This window comes from Pseudonaja textilis, chromosome 3, assembly GCF_049901715.1.
Source record: "Pseudonaja textilis isolate UNSWEBS1 chromosome 3, rPseTex1.2, whole genome shotgun sequence".
Lineage (NCBI taxonomy): Eukaryota > Metazoa > Chordata > Lepidosauria > Squamata > Elapidae > Pseudonaja > Pseudonaja textilis.
Genome location: NC_141992.1, coordinates 176,332,055 through 176,356,008, shown reverse-complemented (window position 1 = coordinate 176,356,008; position 23,954 = coordinate 176,332,055). Strand labels below are relative to the sequence as shown.

General features: G+C 33.3%; 1 protein-coding gene across 4 annotated transcripts in view; it reads left to right on the top strand.

Annotated features, from left to right (window-relative positions):
* Positions 1-21,033, top strand: part of STK3 (serine/threonine kinase 3) — a 72,457-nt gene extending 51,424 nt beyond the window's left edge. Inside the window, exons 7-11 of one of the 4 annotated variants that reach the window (XM_087931539.1) lie at positions 272-409; positions 2,226-2,351; positions 13,456-13,654; positions 16,874-17,049; positions 20,424-21,033. In XM_087931539.1, coding sequence (XP_087787665.1) covers positions 272-409; positions 2,226-2,351; positions 13,456-13,654; positions 16,874-17,049; positions 20,424-20,447 — 663 coding nt within the window. In that variant the 3' untranslated portion in view covers positions 20,448-21,033. Of the gene's footprint in view, positions 1-271; positions 410-2,225; positions 2,352-13,455; positions 13,655-16,873; positions 17,566-19,113; positions 20,392-20,423 lie in introns of those variants that run through there. The other 3 variants (XM_087931537.1, XM_087931540.1, XM_087931538.1) reach the window with 3 other exon arrangements.
* The last annotated feature ends 2,921 nt before the right edge of the window (positions 21,034-23,954 follow it).

The window sequence follows — 23,954 nt, the reverse complement described above, 5'->3', positions numbered from 1 at the left end:
AACTAAATATTAGAATATTTGGATTGATTTGCAGAAATGATATGACACACAGTGTAATTTTGATGTTTAAAAAGTTAATGGATGCTTTTTTATTTGCAAAATGTAGTTATCACCATTTCCACAATTCTGGTATGATCTAGCGTTGTGCTACTTGCACTGAACATAGTAATGGAAGCTTGGTCCTGAAGCACCTCTTACTTCTATTATAGAAATAGTGACTTTCTTGTTTATTTATTTAATGAATGCCTATACCTCCCCCCTCCTTTTCCAGGCAATATTTATGATTCCCACAAACCCCCCTCCAACATTCCGGAAGCCAGAGCTTTGGTCTGATGAATTCACTGACTTTGTGAAGAAATGTTTAGTGAAGAATCCTGAGCAGAGAGCTACTGCAACTCACCTTCTGCAGGTCAGTGCTGTATGCAGCTATTTTTTTTTTTTCAAGAAGTTATCAGCCTGGGAAAGTTGGCATGTGTGTTCAGTCAGATGAAAATCTCCCTGTTCACCTCCACTGAATTACTTTTTCTCTACTTAATAGCTGACAGAAAATTCTTCAGTGTTTCCACAGTGATAGGGTCTCACTGTAATTTCTTGAACTGTTTGATAAGCAAGAAAAGGAAGATCTCACAGCAAGTGGTTGATTCTTTCAGAAAAGCAGATCTGAGGAATCCTCTTGATTTTCCAAGAGTTCTCCACTAGTATGATATTTAAACATGTTTATTTTGAACACATTACATTTAGAATAATGCTATCTCTTCAGACAGTGTTAGTGCTATTTCCTGCACCAAACAGTAATTTTTGAACAATTTTCACTAGCCAGAACATTTGGATATGAATTATCTGACCCTTTTCATTTCTCATTGTTTCTTCTTTTCATCTTTCATTCTTTTTTGTCACCCTTTCTTTTTAGTTTGTATTTTTTTATGTTGCATAATAAAGTCAGACATTTGTTCTTGATGCTAGATTTTTATGTGTATATTTTATGTAATTATAATCCTTTTAAGAATTTGCTCTGTAATCTTTTTCTTTTGGGGTCAAGAGATGTGATTTCAAAAGCCCCTTCATTTTTTGGTTGCTTTTTTGGGAGGGGGGGCAGTATAGCACTGGTAGCAACTACAGTGTTACAGAAGAATGTAAATGTTATATAGAAATGTTATCTATATAACACTTCTTTGTTATAATGGAAGTGTGCATTGAATGGAAAATCAACAAAAAAGATCTAGGAAAAGAAAACCAGTCTTTGGATAGTACAGGAACAAAAGAGCATAACTTGTATGTTGTTAAACTTGAGCAAGTTCATTTTTTCTAACTGATGTCATGGCCTACAATACACAGCAACATTTGATTGGGCAATCATAAAGTATTGGCTATATAATATGAGAGAAAAAGGCCACTTTCCATATTTCAAATCCACAATTGAAACTGTATCTCTGGAACTCATGCACAGTCTTGTGGGAAGGTATCAGTGCTGTGTACAGGAAATGAGTAATGATTTTTAGGGTAGGCATCCTGTGAAACTCCAGATGTTTCTGAGCTTCAGTTCTCAACATCCTTCACCACTAACTGGTCCTAGGGATATGCTCCAAAGGGCCAAATTCACAGTACTGATAGAGAGGATGGAGCTTTTTTTAAAAAAACCAGGAGTATAAGTTGTCTTTAAATAAATCTGTTTTTGTTGTATTTCAGCTGCCCATCCTGATGATTTTAATTTTGCTTCATTTATATTTCATCATTTTCTATAACTCAGTGATTTGTGTTCTGTTAGAATACAGGTTTCTCATGCTATAGTGGCTGCTCTGCTTATGACTGCTAATTTGCATTGTCAGCTTGTTAAAATGAATTAAAATGATATAACTGAATGAATTATAAAGTTTATTTTTCTACGTCAGGCTATCTTCTATTTGTTTATTTACCATTTAATTCACATTTCCTTTGGACAATTATATCCTTAACTGTAAAGCAGTTGTGTTTTGTTGCAACATTCTTCTCATGGTTGCTGTTTACCTAAACAAACAAAAAGGAAAATCCTATTTAGTTGTAAAGCAGTTAAACAGATCATATGCTCTCTTATTCCAGATTTTAATTGCTGTCCAAAGGGAAATGCTCTCTCCTGCTGGTCTGTGAAGTTGATTGGCATGTTGTTCTAACATGTTACTTTATTTATACTGTGAATACAGATTGTCTGTAGGCTCCATGTTGTATAACTGTATGGGTTTATTTTCTAGCATCCTTTTATTAAAAATGCCAAGCAAGTCTCAATTCTGAGAGACCTGATTACCGAAGCTATGGAAATTAAGACCAAAAAGCATGAAGAACAACAGAGGGAACTGGAAGAAGAGGATGAAAACTCGGTGTGTGAAAATTTAATTAAGTTTTTAAATTCTTTTGGCCTGTTAAATTGTCAACATATTTAAGTAATATAAATTGAGAGGGTTGCTGCCACTTAATTTTTTTCTGAGTTTCCTTCCTCCTTGATAATCTCCAGTTCAAAAAGCAGTTCGTGACAAAAATATTTTCTTGTTTTTTTAATTGATTTGTGTTTGTGTATGTAGTATTTGAATAGCACATGAACAATGATTTTCAGTTTTCTTTTAAAAAAATATTGTTACCAATTTCTTAATTGATCTTTGAACATATGGGAGAATAAATAGCTTCTATGGGAGCATCTGCTAAAAAGAGTTGAATGAATGCAAAGATCCAAAGTGCCCTCTCTCTAAATATGGCTACATTTTGCCACATGTCAAATTGTACAGTTCTGTTTTCATAGTATTCATCTGTGTAGCTCAATAATGATAGGAAGCAGTACTCCAGGGCTTCGCAGGACTCTTCCATGAAACACTTAGGGAGAAGGTTATTAGGTTGTTCTTGACTTACAACCACAATTGGGACCAGAATTTCTGTTAAGTGTGTCAAACCTGATTTTGCAAGCTTTTCCTCCAAATTTTGATCACATAACTGTGGGGATATTGAGACATTTGTAAGTGTAAGGCCTGATTATAAGTCAATTTTTTTTCAGTGCCATTATAATTTTGAATGGTCTCTGTATGAATGGTTGTAAGTCCAATATTTCATCATTGGCTTGTAAGCTTGAGTATTAGAAAGATTAGGACTAGAATTTCTAGAAAAAATAGTAATAAAAGTATACAAACGTTTAGTGACTAATTAGACATTCTAGTAATTCTGTATGGTTGATTTTGTATATTTTGTATTCTCTTTTTTGTTTTTTATTTTAAATGACTATAGTGATACTTTTTAGGCATATATTAGAAACAAAATAGCATTGCCAGATACAAACGCCAGGTTGAATATACGTTAGGTGAAATGAAACTTATCAGCAATTTATATCTGGTGGCTTAGCCAAGATATTTTTTCTATGTATTTTACAATGAGATGCTAATTTAGCAAGTTATGACTCAAAATACTTGCATTAGAAAATTAGTTTAATTTTGCTATCTACATACAGAGCACTAACAACTTTCCCTTCTATCTGATGAAAAATTCTCAATAATATAAAAAGCAGTGCAATTATCAAAGGTGAAAGGTGTGGCATTATGTTGGCCTGCATGTATTAAGAAAATAAAAATTCTTATTCTGGTCTCTCTTACTAGACATGCTACAAGAAACAAAGACAAGAAGTTGTAACTTTTACAAACTTGTTGGAAAGTTTGTAAGAACTAGTTTTGATTTAAATACTTTTAGAGACACATATTTAACAAAAAAAACCTAAATTAATATTATTTTTAAACCTGTAAATAAATGTAGGGCAAGTTTTCTTAGTGTTCCTTGGACTTCATAAAAACACAGCACCTCTGTTATTAAAGCAGTCTTCTGTATGTGCCTCAAAGGAGATGCTCTTGATTTAAGGAGAAGATTAATTAAAAATGATTCTTAAAGTCTAAGAGTCTAAGTGACTCTTAAAAACTCTTAAATATACCACAAGACCTGATTTCTTGAGCAGCTGTCTGTCTCCTATAGTATCTGTCTCCAGAACACATCAACCCTGTCAGGTTGAATTGAATTCCTTCAACTAAGCCATACCATCTATTGGGATCCTGATATCATGCCTCCTTTGTTGTGGTGGCTGCTGTCTGGAATGAAGTTCCCTCTGAAGTCCAAATGGTCCCCATCCTGTTAGGGTTTCAAAAGGGTGTGAAGATTTGGCTTTTTGCCCAGGTCTTTGGTGAATTTGGTATTCTCCCATCTCTGTCTTTCCCATGTTTCTTATTATCTTTATTGTCTTGTTTTTTAATACTTTAAAACATTTATAAATTGTTCCGAATCGCTGGATGTCGGGTGTTATATAAAATTTAGGATACTTAATTTACTTTAATTATTTACTTAAGGATTCTTATAAGGTATTTTTGAAGTGTAGATGTTTATTAAAGTAAAATGGCTATAATAATTATATATGATATTTTGAAAGCTTGAATGTGATTCTTGTAATGTTTGTATCTCTCATATTCAAGTACCAGTCTCTCCTCTTTTTAAAGCTCAGCTAAATACAATTAAAAAAAAAATGGCTTAGTTTAGGCATGTTACTGAAATAACTGGTCTGATGAGGATATGTTCTGGCAAATTGATAAATTTTAATAGGTGCTGTGGTGATTTATAGATTTTAAAAAATAAATAAACAAAAAGTGCAAGCTGCAAACTTACAGAAGGTCGCCATCAATGTTAAACATTAGTTTAAGCTTTATTACACATATTACTAAAAATCTCTTTTATGCATTTACTTAATGCATTTTATGCATTAAAGTGTGATGAAAATTTGATTCTGACATTGGGCAGCTGTATTATGGAAATGTAAAGGAATTTGTTGCCTGGCAGCCTCTAAAACATGTCAAAATATTTATTTCTGTGGATCATTTAAGAAATGAACAATAATAAAAATCTATTGGATCATATAAATTATTTTATGTAAATTATCAGTATTACTTAAAATACTTCAAGTTTATAAATTCAGGTTATACATTTTTATAATGTTTGCTTTCTGCCACGTGAGTGATTTCTACAATTCTTTGTCCTTAGCAAACACTATTTAAAAGCAACATCATCAACAAAGGGAGTTAAAAAAAGAAAAGAAAACTTGAAAAAATTAAGCTTCTCCTCTGTAACAATAAAAATGCACCTAACATGTGAAGTAACTGATACATGATCCTTAGTGTAGTTTTATTGGAACCATTAGAAATAATGTATCATATGTGTTACTGAAATAGTCAATAATTGGATCCTTTTAGAGTTGTAGGGGTGTGTGTGTGTGTGTGTGTGTGTGTTGATATAGCTACTGAAGACGTTTATTGAAATACTGTAGGAACTACATTTGCATTATTTTTTAATGACAGTGATTTGTGCTTAAACAATGTTTTGTTCTTACACTGAACAAGTTTCAAAAGTTGAATATTGCAATCTACTCAACTGTCTTTGCTGCCCTCTAGTGCACACTTTCTCTCTTAGTTTTCCTAATTGCTAGGTTTCAAGATGTATCTCATATACTTACTTACTAGTTTATGGGTGAAAATCATACTTCGTTAAACTCGACAAGGATACAAAGAAATAGTTAAATTTCTCTGAGAGTTGTTCCGAAAAGGCTTGCTCTGTTCCAGTAGAATGTATCTAGTAGAAATGGTACCCTAGAAGATGAAAAATGGTACCCTAGAAGAAAAAAAAAACTAAAAACAAATAAATTAAGAGAAAAAAACATCATTTATAAAATTGAAAATTAAATTTCAGATTTTTTTTTTAAAGCAGTCCCTAGAACAACAAAATGTATTCAATTTCTATAGCTGTCCATCTCAAGCAAGTGACTCTGGGCAGTCAATAATCATAAAACAATTTAAAACTGTTAAAACATAGCATAAAATTAAATATATATGATAGCTGACAAAGCATGTTATCATAGATATTGACATAGCCAGGAAACAAGGCCTTTCATATATTTGGAACCTTAGGGCTTCAAGCTTCAGACCTTCAAGTCCTTACAAAAGCCCAAAAGGATTGGGGTCACCCTGAACTCTGAAGAGTGATTGTTCCGGGGGTAGGGGATAGGGTAGAGAAGGTACATTTCCTAGTCCCTGCCAGCTGACATTCCTTGGCAGGGCACTGCCCAATCTACTGGACTAAATTGGACAGATAGAAACTATTTAGAAATGAACAAAGATAAAGCCAATCACATCCCATAAAGAGAACGTCTCATAATCCAGGTAATTCCGCAGGATAATTTCTGTATCAAGCTGATTTTCCCTTGGTGCTAGCTATATATCAAAGTGTATATAGCTGTAGCTAAACACTCTTTAAGTTTAATAGGAAAGAAATAATGTTTTTATTTGCTCTCAGAAGAAATTAGAAGCCAGTGTGGTTAGAGAAAAATAGAGAGTGCTTACCCTTTTTAAACTATTCTCAGTCTCTAAGCCCTCTTAAAGGCAGTTTCCTTATGTAGTACATTGCAGTATTGTACATGGGAATTAGTAAAGACCTGGATCTTACTTTTTTGATAAAGAAGTGCAGCTAGAATGTTATTCATAGGCCTTGGTTAACAACTGCCTTATTTAGAAAATGTTCAAAGTTATGTCAGTTAAACAGTTGTGACTAATTCTTGCATTTATGACTGTTACAGTGTCTCACAATAATGTGATTTCCCCATTTGGATGCTTCAGAAATGATGCACATTTATAACTGGTGTGCAGCCATGAGATTGTCATTTACATCCTTCCCAACTGGCTTCTGACAAGCAGAATTAATGGAGTACACTAAAGTGCTATCGAAAGTTGTAGTCACATAACGTCTTAACAACTGCAGTGATTCATTTAATCACTGAATAAGAAATGACATCATTTGCATATTGCAATCATATCATGTACATGTGCAGCAATAACATTGCTGGTCCCAATTGCAGTTGCTAATAAAGATTACCTGTAATGAAGATTGATAGATGGTGGTCCTAACTATTCTATTACCTAATTTTCCTGTATCAGTGTTTGAACCATAAGTGACCAAACTATTACAAAAAAGAAGGAAATGGTTTATATGTTTAGATCAGTCCTGGTATCAATTCAGCAACCAAAATTCATTTTTACTTGGAATTGAGATTTAGATTTTTACCTGGGGTGCATGCAAGTTTCTGCTGCCTTCATCAAATTGAAAGCAGTATTACACTGTCATCACCACCAAACTCCCTCTTTGTGTGTGATGTCACAATGCAAATACAAAGAAAGAGAAGTGTTTATCTTGTAATACTGCTTTCATCAGACATTTCATATGATCTCACTTTGTATGCTGCTGCCTGAATGCATTTCTTTCTTCTGTCTAGACTAGACAGTGATTGAAGTCATCTGGTAAAAAAAGAAATACCGTATTGTCTGTAAACATTTCTTAAGAAAACCTGTAAATCAATTGTCACTCCCTCCCCCCAAGTAGATGTTAAAAGATGTAAAGAAGATACTAAACAACTGAGAAATTCCCTAGGTCAAGGGTGTGCCAGTTCCACTTGGTTGCAATTATGTACCCCTTGTTCTTTGAATATAAAGCTGGGGGCTGCACAGTAAAAGGGATAAAAATTATTAAATGCAAATAGTAATTAAAAAGATTCTATTAAAAATATATGTTTTAGTCCATACGTCCACACAAAGATAATATAGATCCTCAGTCCTTCATACTGAAATTAACCTGAAGCTTTAAAATTGATTCGATAAATTACAGAAGGGAAGTATATCTAGCCTCTTGTAATACATCCCTGACCAACAAGAGACATTTAGCTCCCAGGCTGCAATTTCTATGCATATATGCTCTATGCAAGACACAGTTTTCCAACATTAATGGAATTAAGAGAATTTTCAAAACAATGGATAATATAATAATAATAAACTTTAATATGGTTACAGATAAAACAATGAAGGAAAAAGTTAAGGTGATGAGATATAGATAAATGGATTTAATTTATCTAATACCCTCAGATACAGACATTTGTAGACATTTATGTGTGGGATTGTGACCACCATATTTTATTTATTTTTTCCTCAGAGGAAAGCTTTTTAGTATCCAAATATATTGGAACTACAAAATTAGCTACAGAATGTGCAAAGCATAGTGTCTTCAGATCATTAAAGTTATTTTGCTAACATGCAAAATATCATTTGGGTCTATGGCTTGAAACTATGAAGCTATCATGGTTGCAGTCACTCAAAAACGTTGTGCAAGTAACCTTCTGGGCACCCCAAGTCATGTGTGTGGGTGCTTAAAAGTTGCCTCTGCTATCTTAGTCAAACTGTTTTCTGGACAGGCATATACATGCTAAGAAGTTCTCGGGAGGTTTCAAATCAGTTCCCTTTCAAGTATTTGGTTCTGCTTCTTGGCTTCAGTGAATGGATCTGGAAAAGAAAATGAAACCTAGTTTGCACAAGCATAATAAATAATGTCATATTAAGGATAAACACTCAAAGGTATAGGAATTCTGCTTCTTTTAAATGCAGTTTTGTGTCTATAGATATAAGAAGATTTGGCAAATGTATATGATAATAAAGATTACACCATAGTATAATTTTTGAGACAAATGATACACAGATTATGCTATCTGTTGTCTGTCACTGAATGTATGTATAACATTGATATAATGCTAATTGGATTGCTATTTGCTATTTAAAATATCCAGTATATTCTTTTAAATGTATAAAACATTTTTTTTTTTACTGAGCAACCTATTGTTCCTCTGTTTGGATATTTTCATCACGCAGCAAAAACCAAGTTTGGAGTTTGGCATGTTCTGAAATGCAATCCATTAAACTTTTTAAATATTAAATAGAATTTTCAGAATTAGTCATCATTTATTTGTCAAAATTAGATATTGCATCTCTCTGTCAATTAATTATTGAATTAATTGGCACAGGCCTAGCTCAAGGTTTTGCTCTAGAATGAAAAACATGGTTGTACTTATACGAGTATATTCTTCAGTAAATAGGAGAGCCTTCCATTTACTCAGCAAAAGCTTGGAATTTAATCTACCATGTATATATGGTGAAGTTTGAGAAAAAAAATAAGCTATTGCTGTTAAATATCAATACTTCATTACAATATTAACTCTAAATTAATTTAGAGGAAATTTAAGGAAGTGTATTAATGTTTTAAGATAATTAAAACAAACTAGTGGAGGCTTCTCATAATCTCACAATTCCAGTTTTATTTAGGCTTTGTTTATGAAGGAAGTATTTTGGATTTTAATCACTTTCTTCATTTCTTGTTGAGAATGGTACAGTGGAATTGTACCATTGAATCAAAATCCAATTAATTATATAAAATAAACATTTATGATCATATTCAAATATGACATTTTATAAAAGAATTAAAAGAGATTAAAAAAAATTCTATTCTCTTTTTAAAATGTTCCATAGAAAAAGAAGGTGATATGCAATCTTATAGCAATGAATTTTGGAAATGAGGATTAAGATTAGAAAAGAAAATGAACAGAAAATGTGGATTAAAACATTTAGAAGAAAAATAGCAAACATGGAAAAACCATAACTTTTTATTCTAGGAAAAAATGAATTGAAGGCAGAAAATATTAGCAAAAAAATCAGTATTTCAATAGATATTTGGAATACTGAAGAAGATGTAAACTATCTTCTTGACTTCAAAGAATGGAATCTCAAATGACAATTTTGAATATGTAGATAATAAAATTATCTCAATAAAATTTGAGATGATTTGAGAAAACATTTCCATTCCCTCAGTAAAATTTTACTGAGGGAATGGAAATGATTTCTCAACAGATTGTCAGTGTTCAAATTATATATGAATTCAAATTGATTTCACCTTTGAGGGCAGTGACTGATATTCAAAAAGAAATTGTTAATGCAACTTCAGAATTAGAATTTTAAGATTATATGCAACTAACATTATATATTATAAATACACTAGAAATTCTTTTCAGGAATGCTTCCGTTCATTTAAAAAATAGCTATTTTATCAGTGCAAATATTTTATACAGATGCAATTCTGATCCAGAGGCTTAGATTATGTTAATTAAATAATTATAAATATAAACCAGGTAAAATGTTCTTGATACTTCATCGGTGTGAAAAATGAGGTGTTTCAGCTAATAAGTATGCTTGTATGCACATATAGACATCACATCTTTCTGTAAAATGGAATTTAACTGATTTATAAGTACGTCATGCATAGAATTGCAGTTCTAGTTATCTGTTTTAAAAGAAGCATCATTCATTATGTGTCATTTGCTTTATCTTTTGTTTTAAAATGCAGTAATTTTACTACTCCTTCTAAGGCACTTCGATTATTTATTGGATTATATCCAGTTGAAACTTTACATGGAAAAATTTTCTGCTCTGAAGTAAAGCATCCAATTTTTTCTGCTTTAGCTTGCTTATTATGACCTGCCCCAAACAGAACAATACACTGTTCAAACATAGTTCCCTGTGCTTGAAAGCAACTCTTTGGAAACAGTTGTGTTATGTAGATAGAATTTTTTGAAATAAATATACTCTTACATAGGTATGTTTACTGCCACCACAAAGTTATCACTGGATATAATCCAATGTATGAAAATAAAAGCAGTATTTATATATAATCAGGATAGGGAAAAAGAAGAAGGAGGGCTTAAGATGGAAAACAGTGTTGAAGAAGGAAAAAAAAAATCCATAAAAGACCAATATCATTCTATATTTAAGCAGGATTTGTCTTCATAAATGATAATTTAAAATATTCTATGGGTATCAACTGACATAATTTCCTAAGATGTTTCCTCCCTGCCTTCAAGAACTGAAAAAAGTTCCTCATGATGGGATGCATGGCATTCATTAGTGATATTTGATTATTTTCTATTAGTTATTGAAACATAGGCCATTTTGTAAACTTGCTGATGTCAGAATAGGTTTTGGACACATACTTGGTTGATTTCATTTGGCCCCCAAAGCAAACTGAAGTCAGGAATTTTCTTTTTATTTGAATCATCTAAAATTAGACATTAATTGAAATGTTCTATAGAAACAGCTCTTCTACATTCTGATTTTTTTGGGGGGTGGTGGTGGACAGTAGAATGTGCACTTAAGGCATAGAACAGCATGTTAGTTTTTAAATAGCTTGGATTTTGTGTACATCCTCTACATCTGACTTCAGAAAGAGAATAGGATTTCCTAATAATGTTTTCAAATGCTTCTATTCCATATGGGTTTTATGATTCATGATCTGGATTATCATCAGTTCTCTGTTTTACATTCCTGGCACATTACTGCCACTGATTGGAAATGCTTTTGTATTCTTTGCTGGAATTAACTCTGTTTCACAGTCCTGAAGCATCTGCTCAGCAGATACTTTTCTATAAAGCATCAGCAGCATCTTGCCCCTTTTATCATGATTTTAACAAACACTTTGTATACAAATGAGAGAAGTTGGCCTTGCCAGTTGAGATGGATTTTTTTGGGGGAAAATAGTTTTAGATTTACTGAATACTTGTCCACTATAATCTTACGTCTATTCCATTGGGGGGGGGGGCGGAATAAAATAAAATAAATGGTACTATTGGAGAAAGTAATCTTCTTGGAGAAAGTTCCAGATTCAGTCCTTAATAGTGTTTGGTTCAAAGAGTGCAGAAGAACTAGAAAGTAGAGTTGCCTGAAGTCCTGAAACACTAATAAATGGAATCACACTAGTGACCCCATAATATGATTTAAAACAGATTTGTATATCTGTTTTCTGTGTTTATAATTTTTCTTTTATGATATCTTTTCCAAATGTGTTTGACTTTCTGCTATGGTTTTGTAGAAAGAGTATGCTTTGCTGTTACTAAAGAATGTTTCCAGAGATATTTTTGATTAACGTGGTACAGTGAGCAATAAAATGAACACAAACTGGACTGGACTCGGTCTTACTCAGTAGTACTGATTAGGGCCTCTTTACAGCATTATGGGCCCCAGGCAAAGCAGTGTACTGTGACAACTACTCACAAGAATAAAAATGTAAATGGTTGATAAAATTAAACATATATTTGCATGTTAGTATTAATAAAAATGCAGTAAAATGTAATAAATATGTTGCTGTATTTATATGATACAAGGTGCATTGAAGGGTTAACATACACAGATTAGGCAAGTGCTCATCAGGCCCATGCGTTAAGACAGTCCTGGTATTGACCCATTAAAATAAATGAGAGAATAGTTTCATATTAGCAAATATGAATTGATTTTGGTAGATCTTTAGACCTGACTTAAAATGTTCAATCCAAAAATAAAATTCTTTTTTGGTGGGAAAAAAATCAAGTCTTTGTTATTCTTATTATATGCTGCCAAATCTTTAAAACTCCTGGCAGCTTACAAAACAAAACAAAATACAATAAAATATCCGCCCAATCAAAAGATACATGCATATCATCGAATCTTCATGAGAAATAAAGGGAACCCCCTCAAACAATTAACATTTATTTTATAATAAATATTTTTTGGTAACATCAGGGCTAACTCCAAACAAAAATTCCAAATCAACTCTAAAAATAAAAATTAAAGAGAAGCAAACATTTTTAAAGTTGTATCACAAACATCTGCAAAAAACTTCAACCTTTGGTAGCGTCCAGAAGTGGTTTAATTTAACTGCTAGAGGGTCCTAGAAGAATAGGTATCATGCTGGAAAAACAATGTTTTTAGCCATCTCCACACCAAACTCATGATAGTATTACTAAAATTCCGAGCATTTTAAATTCTGTGTAACTTTTATTTCAGTTTGTCTTATGTACAAATAGTGAATAAGGTGCTCTAAGACATGGTTTTGAGTCAGATGAACTAGAGTCACTTCAAAATACTGTAATTAAATATACACATATAAATATTGTGCTAAAAGTACACATTTCAATGGTTTCAAGGTAGGGAATGGGAAAAGGGGAGAAAAATGTGAATTAGAGTAATAATTTAAGTCTCAGACATATCCATATGTTATATTCAGTGAGATTTATTACTTCTTAACCAAAAATGTAACACATTACCTCTTCAGTTTCTAAGACTGCCCCACTCATCAAGCAAATCTGCATGGTTTACAAGATTAAAAACATCAACGTAAGAAAGAAACACCCCCCCCCCCACAAGGAATAGAATCTCCAATCATTTATTCCAGCATATTACAATGAAAGGTGTGTGTGGGGGGGGGGGTAGAAAGGGGAGGCTTCCAAAGTGTCTTCATCTGAATAATACATTCCTCCTCAAAGCATTTGGGGATCGGTGGCCTGTAGAAAGGCTTTTGTGGCTGTTTTGAGAAAAGGACAGCTTGGGGAAATTCCTTGAGCATCTGGGGCTGGGGAATTCTGGGGAATGTCACTACTAGTTTTAGGTATGTTTTGCTTGCACTAATATGTTTTATAAATTACTCTTTCAAATTCTTTGCAATGCCCTGGGCTTCTCAAGGTCAGTGAGTTCTTATCATCAGCATGTTTTTTAAGGCAATTTCTTTCTTTTTTGTTTGCAGGATGAAGATGAGCTTGATTCTCACACCATGGTGAAGACTACATCTGATACTGCTGGTACAATGAGGGCTACCAGTACAATGAGTGACAGTGCTCAGACCATGATTGAACATAACAGTACCATGCTAGAATCGGATCTGGGGACCATGGTAATAAATAGCGATGATGATGATGAAGAAGATGAAGATGGAACCATGAAAAGTATGTTTCATTTTTCTTTGTAAAAGAAACATTCTCAATGCTTTTTATTTCAGCCCTGTAATCAGTGAATACTCACTTTAATTAAATGTTAGAATTAAGACCAATATATTTTGACTAATTTTGGCTACTAGCTACATTTACGTGGTTTGTGCAAATTGAAATTAATCTGCATATTACATTTTCAAAATTTTCCCTGGCAAACTGCTTTCCAATGGTTTGTTCACTTGAGCTACCAAGACAAAAAATATGAAACATAAAAAACACTCCGATATGTGGATTTCTTCTGGAAGGCTGGTCAAGATCCCCGAATTTCCATCTTTGGCGTTATAATTCCTTTGCGTGGTTTATGCTATTTATTATGGAACTCTATTTTTCAAATATTAGTAATTTATTCAAGCTGGTAATGCAACAATTTAGTGTAGAATAATGGAAAAATGACAACATATGCTACAATTATAGAATGTTTTAAATTAAGGTCATTTTAATGAATTCATACATACATCATTCAAATGTGATCCCATTTTGGATAAATTTAACAACACATAATTTTAAAACTGAAAGTTAGAGTTGAATAATGATAAGTATGTTTAAAAACGTTATTGAATACCTTTTAGTTGTTTGAGTTGGTTTAATTGTCTGCAGGACTCTGCTTTTTGTTAAACATGCTGCTTGTCTTCGGTCCACCTTAATACACAGTAACTTCAATTATTCATTGGAAATTTCTGAGTGAATTTGCTTGCCCTTGGGTTGAAAGACGATTAGAAGACTTTAGGTACTGAATTAAGCAATAATTTCTTGCAACACATTTCATTCTTTTGATTAATGTATGGAGCATGAATCTGCTGGAATTCAGGTGGAAATGAGTGGCCTGATTCTCAAAAGTATAAATTGCAGCAGAATTATTCTATCTAATGGTTATCTTGCCATATGTCTGATGATGCACATATGATAAAATTGCTCCTGTATAAACTTTTAGAATAAACTCATTAAGTTTTATGTACAACATTAAAATTAGGCAATTAGGTTTAAAACTTTAAAACATGCGTTTTGTAAAGTGCATAATGGTAGATGGCAAGTAGATTCACAGCTGTATTAATTTTTCACAGTATTTTTTAATTTCTCAGGGATTTTTAACTTCATCAGAAAGATAATACAGTGGAACCTCTGGTCATGATTGCTTCTGACCAAGACCAAATTGGGTGATGACCAAAAATTTTGGAAAATTTTTGCATCTGGTCACGAGCATATCCTCAGGTGGTGATCAAACAGCCGCAGAAATTTTCCCTGCCACAGAGATTTCCCCTGCCATCCCATTTTTTTGAGTCTGCACATGCTCAGTCAGTCTTGCTTCCGGTCACGACCAAATAGTGTTGAGACCGAAGTCCTGGAATGGATTACGATTGTGACCGGAGGTTCCACTGCACATGTAGTCCTTGACTTCACAATAAATGGTCACTAAGCCCCTGCACAGTACCCTGATTTGTGCCATTCCCCACTGCAACCCACATAGCATCTCTTGCACAGTTTTCAATTTGCACTGTGCCTATGTGTCTACGTTGACCAGCACCTCGGGTGCACTCTCACACATCCTGCCCCTCCTGTATGCCTTTCCCAACACATGCAATACCTCTTGGGCATCCCCACTCACTTTTCCTGCTCCATGCCTCCATGCACTGCCCCTGATCTGCATGGCACCCTAACTGGCCTAGCTATTGCTCATATACCTATGACCCCCAGATTCTTCTCCCCCCAACCTCTGTAACATGTGTACCCCCAAGTACTATCTTGTGTACCTCCAAGTACTATTCTTGACCTGCACCTCCACACAGCCTTCCTCCCTCCTTCCTCCCTCCTACCCCCCAAAAAAAAACCTCTCCCCAGCAGCAATCACTTACCTGCCTTCTGCCTTTGGAGAAAGCACCAACTTTCTCCCTGTAAGCTACCCACAAACAAAGTAAATTGGGAAATTTGAAATCACTCCTATTCCCATTGCTTTTTTTGCCCACCCATGGTTATTCTAAGTATTACTGTAATTCTACCTTAATACATTTATTAAAAGAAGTTGGCTTGTTTGCCTTACTGTAATTTTTTAGTTTGAAGGCAGGGATTCTTAATAAGTCCCTTGCTTACTGTTGTAGTAGGATTATACATTTTTGATCTATTTCTTCCAAAATGTAGTTGCTGAAAGCAACTTGAGTTGGGAATTAATTCTGATAATATATTTTTCATAGTATATTTTTCTCCAAAATTCAGCCAAAGTAGTAATGAACCAGTTCTGAAAATGATTGTGATACTTCAGAAGTCAGACATCATCGTTTAATGTAAAACTTTAACATTTTATGAATATTTTATTAAGTGATTTCATGCACTTCTATTTTATATTATTGTATTTTTTTAAAAAAAGGAATTTCAAGAATTGTCATTTCCTCTTCCTTTAGCAAATTTATGTTTAATCATCAGTGATAGGCTTGAAAAATTGAGAATAAGCACCTGCTATTTCTAAAAGAACAGGATTATTTTTCCTTATTAGGCAAAATGTATTTAGAATCATAGTTTTGCCTTCAGTACTTCAATATATAATTGGATGATTTTAAAAATCTTTACCTGGGTCTTAAGTAGCCAGATAAGTTATTATTTTCCTGTTGACAGTTACGTAATTATTAATTTTTTAAAACCATGAATTATATGAAACAACTTTTTATGAAAAATTAATTTAGCATTATTTGTAAGTATGTTCTTTCTTAAGCTGAGTTCAGATTTGGTAATTTCATGAAGATATTGGTCTAGTTTTCTTCACCAAAATATCGAAATATTTCTTTTTTATATTTTGCAATGTAATCCCTTTTTCTTCCTTGCTTCTCTCTTGCTCTTGAAGTCTCTCCCATCCCAGCAACTAGGATAAGCTACTAGTTTAACTTACTGTCAAGTCAACCAAGTGATATCACTTTCTAAATATAAAGGAATTATATTTCAGTCTAACTTCAATGCATAAATTGGATATAGATAACGTATTTTTATACTGCTTTAATTATAATATGATTTTGTGTGGTTCTGTTGTACTTCTATTTGGTTGTACTGTCACATGTTATAACACGGTATCTTAATTTGTAGTTTAAAAAAAAGCATTAATACTTTTAAAATTAGTTAACTTTCAGCACAATCACTTTGAGCTCTTTGGTTTCTCTTCATATTTTGACTATTTTCTTATTTTCAAAACAGGAAATGCTACATCACCACAGGCTCAGCGACCTTCATTTATGGACTATTTTGATAAACAGGATTCCAAAAATAAGGCCCATGAAAACTGCAACCAGAATATACATGAATCTTATCACATAGCGAAGAATGTTTTTCCTGATAACTGGAAAGTTCCCCAGGATGGTGACTTTGATTTTGTAAGTTCTTATGTACAGTTTGCTTTCCTAATGTTGATGGATGTTACGTGGATATTGCTGATTTAGTATTTCTGCATGATACAAGAATATACTTCCATATTTTTCTTTCTGGTTGGGAATTATGTGAACATAGTGTATATTTTCAGCACATATTACATTATGCACTGTGTTAAACATACAGTAATAGCATACATTCATATGGAATATTGCTTTCTGTAATAGGAGACTAAAATCTTCAAATAGAAGTAGCCTGCTCTTTCTCTTTGGTTTCCTGTCTTTAAACTGATAATCTTATACATTTGGTACTAAGTGTAATACTTTATTTCCATATTCTCTAAAATATAGTTCCTTTGTATGTTATGTTTAGAATCTTTTTTTTTCTATACTGGAAGAAAGCCTATTTCAGTCTAAAGATTTTAAAACATGGAATCAGGAAACAATTTTCGAATTACTATGAAACATTAGAAAGTCCTTGAAAATATTACATGTGCAGAAAATAGAAGAGATATTTGGAGATCCCTTTCTCTCAGAACCCTCATTATAATTATTCCCTAATTATTGTAGGACTTCTGGATAAGTACTGCAGAATAAATTGCAATTTTTTTTAAAAAAAAAGTTTCCACTCCTAAAAGCCTTTCCTGAGTTAAATATCTTTATAATGTTGAAACACACAATTGGATGCAGTTTGTTATTTAACATACTGCTCTAAACTGGAAAATACAGTTGACAAATAATTAAAATTTACAGTACAGTTTTTCAGCCACACATTCTTCTCCTTATCTCCTAGCCATTTCTTTCTTTCCGTCTCATAGGAAATTAGGATATTTGTAAATATTCATTATTGCTATTATTGATCCTATAGATTGTCAGAGAGAAATTAATAGACATATTTTATAAGTATTTTCTGTATATTCTCAGTCTTACATAAAAATTCAGGTCACTCATGAGATTTTCACTTCACTGCAGAAAGGATAGTTGTTGATAAAACTGTTACTTCATGTATGTCAACATTTATTTATGTTTATAAAATACCTGATAGGGTTTTTTTTATTAGCGAACATATTTTGAAAAATATCAGTAACTTTTTTGCTTCTTTTTCCTTCAGAAGTATATGAATTTAGATTAATTTCCCAAATTAAAATACCTTAGATGGTCTGTATGTTGTTAATAATTGTGAATGACCTAACATTTGCTGAGGAATAGAGAACAGTGGAGCAAATATTTTATACTTGTTTAAAAATATATTTTTTAAAAATTGCTGGCATACTTTTTCCAGTTCATAAAAAATACAAGAATTCTGCTCTTTCTCTTCTGTCATTTTTTCCCCTAATGAAATCTGATTGTGTTTTTATCAGTAAATATAATCAAAAACATTTAATGGATATTTGAAAATGAAATAGCAATTTAAATTCTAAACTGGAAAAGTAGACTAATATTCATGATCGTTCTAAAGTTATTAATTTGTATCCGTCTCATAATAAAGAGAGGGAGAAGATTGATTTTGTTTGCCAGTAGTCACATCGGGATCAGTAAAATGCAAGCAAAACAAAACAAAATACATTAAAATTGTGTCAGATATAATCAACTGTTACATAAATTAAGTAACTGTAAACTACATTGAAAATGTTGCATGAACTTAATATTGTCAAAATATACATAAACTTAAATATTTAAGTCTCCTTCCTGCCAGGGTATTGTGTTTTCCATCAGTAATCCCTTCTGATCATACTGATACCAAATTTGAACAGTTTTCTTTTTATTAAAAGCTATTTATTTTAACACTCAGCAAGTATAGCATTTTTTCCTGTTGAGATTTTCCAATAATGCAATCTCCCATGTTATATTGAACTATGTCAAAAATAAGTAATTCAGTCTCAAGGACCTGATCATTCAGGATAAGCCTTATTGTAATTTTGAATATTCTAACCATGCCATTGAATGAATCTTTCTAGTAAAAGTCATGTTGTATATATAATTATGTAGAACTTAAAAGAACCTTGACAGAATAGAAGGAACCTAAGTATAATTTGTTCTGAGATAATAATATTTATTCTTTTCCTTTAGCACCATAAATTTGTAAGGTTTGATGTATTTAAATGTATGCAGCTTGTCATGACTGCAATCAACAGAAGATTCTGTGGCTTCCAGATCTTTCCAGTTACCTAGTTCCTAATGTAAACTATACGTTTTAGCTCTTCTAACATGGAAAAGGTAGAATATGAGACTCTGAAATGTGTTAGTGAACTTTAGAATCTTTACCAATATTTTTCAATAAGTAATTAAACAATAATTTGAGAATATATTGTCTATCTTTTAATTGTACAGAGACTAGAAAGAAAAAGTGGGGCAAAATTCACTTAGCAACTGTCTCGCTTAGCAACAGAATTTTTGAGCTAAGTTGTGGCCATAAGTCAAGAACTCTACCTATCTAATGTTTTTTTTCCCTTATATATGCTAAAGCTGAAGCAATCATATTCTATAAAATCAGTTTAGTATATGTTGTTTTCTTTCTTTGAATGTGGGCTTTTGTGTATTTTTTGAAGTCTTATATGTATCCTGTGGACAATGTATTTCTATTCTTGTTTTGACAATAGTTCTTAGGCAGTTATAAAACAGGCATTAACTAGAAATGATGTAATAATACAAGCTGTTTATATTTGCATTATTGTTTTGGATCTAAGACATAAAGCTGGCATTAGCACGAAGTGATCTAATAGCTAGTAAACTAGCTATTTAAAGCCTCATCAGCACTAATGTAATTAATTATCTAAACGATATCTATGCAATGTCTTTCTTTTTTCTGGTTAGGATAAGTAAAAAGTTAGAATAGGCAAGTGTATTTTATATTAGTGCTTGGGGGGAGAAAAAAAATTTCTTTTTTGCTAAAGTCCATATAGGTATGATCCCAGATTGTTTAATATTAAATAATTATCACATGTTGCCCTTATACTGTTGATATATTTTGGTGGATTTTTTCTATTTTTGGTAGAAAGTGATCTGTTAAAAGAGATAAAAATGTTGAGTGACTCTCCAAGTGCAGCAAACATATTAAAATACAATTACTTTGTAAATAGGAACTGCTTAATATGCATTAACAAGGTAAATTTAACTAGTGATTACACAATAGAGTAAGAGATTAGGAATGTATGAAATAACTACCGTTTTCCAGACCTAAATAATTAAAAGAATTGGTGAAAGATTCTCCTCTTTTCAGTTTTATAAGAAGGCTCAGTACTTGTATGTTGGTGTTATTGTAAGCCATAGTTAGCATTGCATCTAAAATAGCTGTAGCAGAAGAAGCTCAGAAATTGTAATTGGGATTTAAAGTATCAGAGCCAATTCAATATTAAAGGAGGCTGCCTTTTTCTCAACAGTTGTCCTCCTTATCTAGAGGGTAATAGAAATGATGTAGAAAAGAAGAGGAATGGTGAGGAAGAGCTGCCCAAGATTGCTAGTTCATGAGTTTATACAATCAAATACAGAGTCTGCTACTGTTGTGCTAGATCTTTCCAGAATTATTTTAAGATGTCAGCCTAAGACTTTAAAAAAATCTATTGTCCCTCATTATAATTAGCCCATAGAACAAGCTAGAATAAATTTTGTAACTATTTGGCAGCTTTGAGGGTCTGTAAAGTTATAGAAGCTGCTTGCCAGCATTCCTACTTTTATTTAATTGTAGGATTATTATTCCTGAATTATTTGAAAACAGTAATGAATTAGAAGAAAATGATGATAATAACAAAATAAAAGCAGATCAGTTATATTTGTCCCTGTTGCCTTAGTAACTAATTGTTCTTATTAATATCTCATGCACTTCACTGTAGTTTCTTCAGTTTTCAGATAGCTTTGAAATGCCTTCAGCTTGATTAAAAACATGAAGATGTTTTCCAAAGATGAGAGTAACTGAGCTTTGAGATTCAAAATTCCACTTGTCTAATATGATTCTAATAATAAAGGAGGAAAATTTCCATCCTGTATAATAAACCTGTGTTATTCCATCCAACTCTGAACTTTGCAATATCCCGTGAGGTTGTTGTCTGAAAGGCTAAATAGGATTGTGTTCATTTTGTATAATTTTCAGATTTAATACTGTTCTTTATCTTTAAAAAATATATCCAAAACATGAATGCTTATGAAACATGTATACTATATTTCATTAAGGGACAATTACATAACAGTCCTAAAATATATTGTATGTTGCTCAATTCTGGTTAAACCAGTAGTTAAATAGTTATAAGTACATAGTCCTGATATTGTTAAAAATATAAACTTCACTGGAATAATTGTGGCATAATCTGCTGCTACTACTTCAGATTATTAGTTTTATATGTGAGTTGATTATATTTTTGATTAGCATATTAATTAGGATAACCATTTTAGTTCAGTAATAATTTCAGTTCCTGCTCTTCAAAATATGTTTGCCGGTGGGAATGGCAGCAAAAATGTTTTGGTCACCACGAAACAAAAAAGATGTTGAAAGTCTAGAAAGGGTGCAGAGAAGAGCAACAAAGATGATTAGGGGGCTGTGGTTAAAACATATGATGAATGGTTTCAGGAACTGGGTGTGCCTAATCTAACAAAGAGAAGGACTATGAGTTACATGAAAGCAATCTTCCATTATTTAAAGAGCTATTACAGAGAAGACAGGGGTCAACCTATTCTCCAAAACACCTGAGGGTAGGACAAGAAGTAATGTATGGAAACTTACCAAGAAGAAATCCAATTTATAACTAAGAAATTTCCTGATAGAATAATTAATCAGCGGAACAGCTTGCACCTAGTAATTGTGGGTGCCACATCAGTGGAGGGTTTAAGAAGAGTTTGGATTCCCATGTGTCTGGAATGGCACAGGGCAGTGGTGGCTAATCTTTTTGGGCTCTTGTGCCAAAAATTGTGTGCTCACATGCCAGCACCCAGAAGGCAATGCGTGCACTCCCCTGCCTCCTGCTCATGCAATGCGTGCAATCTCCCCTCCCCGCCAGACCCTTATCTGCAGTGCGCCTCCCAGCTGATTTTTGGCCTCCCAGAGGTTTGAGGACAGCTTCTGCAGCCTTTGCAGGCTGAAAAATAGTCCCGTTTTGTCACTTCGGGTATTACAGGCAGTGACGAAACGGGCCTATTTTTCAGCCTGTAAAGGCTGCAGAAGCTGTCCTCAAACCTCTGGGAGGCTGAAAAAGGCTTCAGACGGCTGAAAACCAGCTGTGAGGCATGCGCATGAGCAGTGAGTTAAGTGTCATGCCAGCACAAATGGCTTTGCGTGCCATGTGTGGCACACATGCCATAGGTTCGCCATCACGGGCATAGGGTCTCCTGCTTAAGCAGAGGTTGGACTAGAAGTCCTCCAGGTCCCTTCCAGCTCTGTTATTTTATATTCTGTAAGTTAGAATTGTATAGCTATCCATCTCAATCCAGTTGTCTCTGGGCGACAAACAATATTGCAGTTATCAAAACCAGAATATGAAAACTTTAGCTGATTTAGGGTTTGACAGTCCCAAGGATAGGCCCTGATTCCGTATTCATCAGATAGAGGTAGAGGGGGGATGCCAACCTGTTGCCTCATGAATTGTACCTGAGAATCTGCTAGCTTTCCACTTTAGTTTCAGAGCCAGAGGAACCATTCCAGTGAAAGAAGAGAGAAATCCTCCCTTTTCACATATTACTGTCTTTTCCATCATACTTAAGCCATGAACATTCATGCCATCATACTTCAGATAGCTTTACAGTTACATCAGAAATATATATTGGAAATAAAAGAGTACAAACAAAATGTGAAAAAAGAATGTGGGAGAGTTAATGGAGGATATCAGATTTATAGGCAATTGCCCTCTCTTCACAGTTGTTCTTTCCACTTGTTACATCAGCTGCTATGGCAACAGTCTGCTGGTGATCTTAAACAAGTTGGTTAGTGTAAAACTAGTGAGGGAAATTGTGGATAGTTCTCGGCATTGGACTTGTTTTCTGTGATTAGAGAATTGTTGCCTTAGGAACCACATGAGAGAACAGAATTACAATTTTAAGTTTTCATTGGGTTCACAGAGTCAGCAAATTGGCCCTTTAATGGGTATTTGTTCCAGATTTCACCCCCTTGTCTGTCTTCTTCAAATGGAATCATTTAATGCTTCTATAGTAATGAAGCTGGATTGAATGCTCTCCCTCCCATGTACATTTTTTAAAGGGTTAATCGTTCCTCTGCAAAAGTTGAGGGTGGCAAGAAATATCAGTGAAGTTTGAATAGCAGATGAAACTAAAGGGCTTTTGGGTGAGGTGTTACCTTTGAAAATGAGGTAATGGAGAGACTTTTTGAAAAAGCAACAGATTGACTACCCTAAGCAGTTCCACAGCATTTGTTCTGAACTTTATCCAGAATTCAGAGGTTATCCTGTCAAGTTGCTCATCGCGATCAAAACATCACTTCTACTTTTTCATGTTAAAAATAAAAACAAGGAAAATACAGTGACACATCTATTTTAGCTCTGAAAACCATTGTTCAGTTTTCCCCTCTTTCCCTCAGAGATGAATCCAATTTTCATAGGACAGTTCTAGTCCCCCTTAGATCAAAAATATAAAAAGCAATGGATCTATGACTTACGTTTGTTTTATTGGAGATGGAGAATTATTGACCTAGGTCTAATCAGGCCTACCAGGCTTCTTCGTGTTACGGGTATTCCCTTCTTGTGCACAACCACAGTGCAGAAATTCCCTACCACCATTTTTTCAGTCAAGTTGAGGATCACCTGGGCTTTTTTTGTTTTTCCAATTCTTGCTTATGCATATACATTTACATATGTTGTAATAATGTTTAAAACACCCACCCCCACACACACATCCACCCCCACACACACCAGAAAAGAAAGAAAAGTATATAGCAAAGACTTCATGGAGAAAAGTGGCAAGCAGGGAAGGAG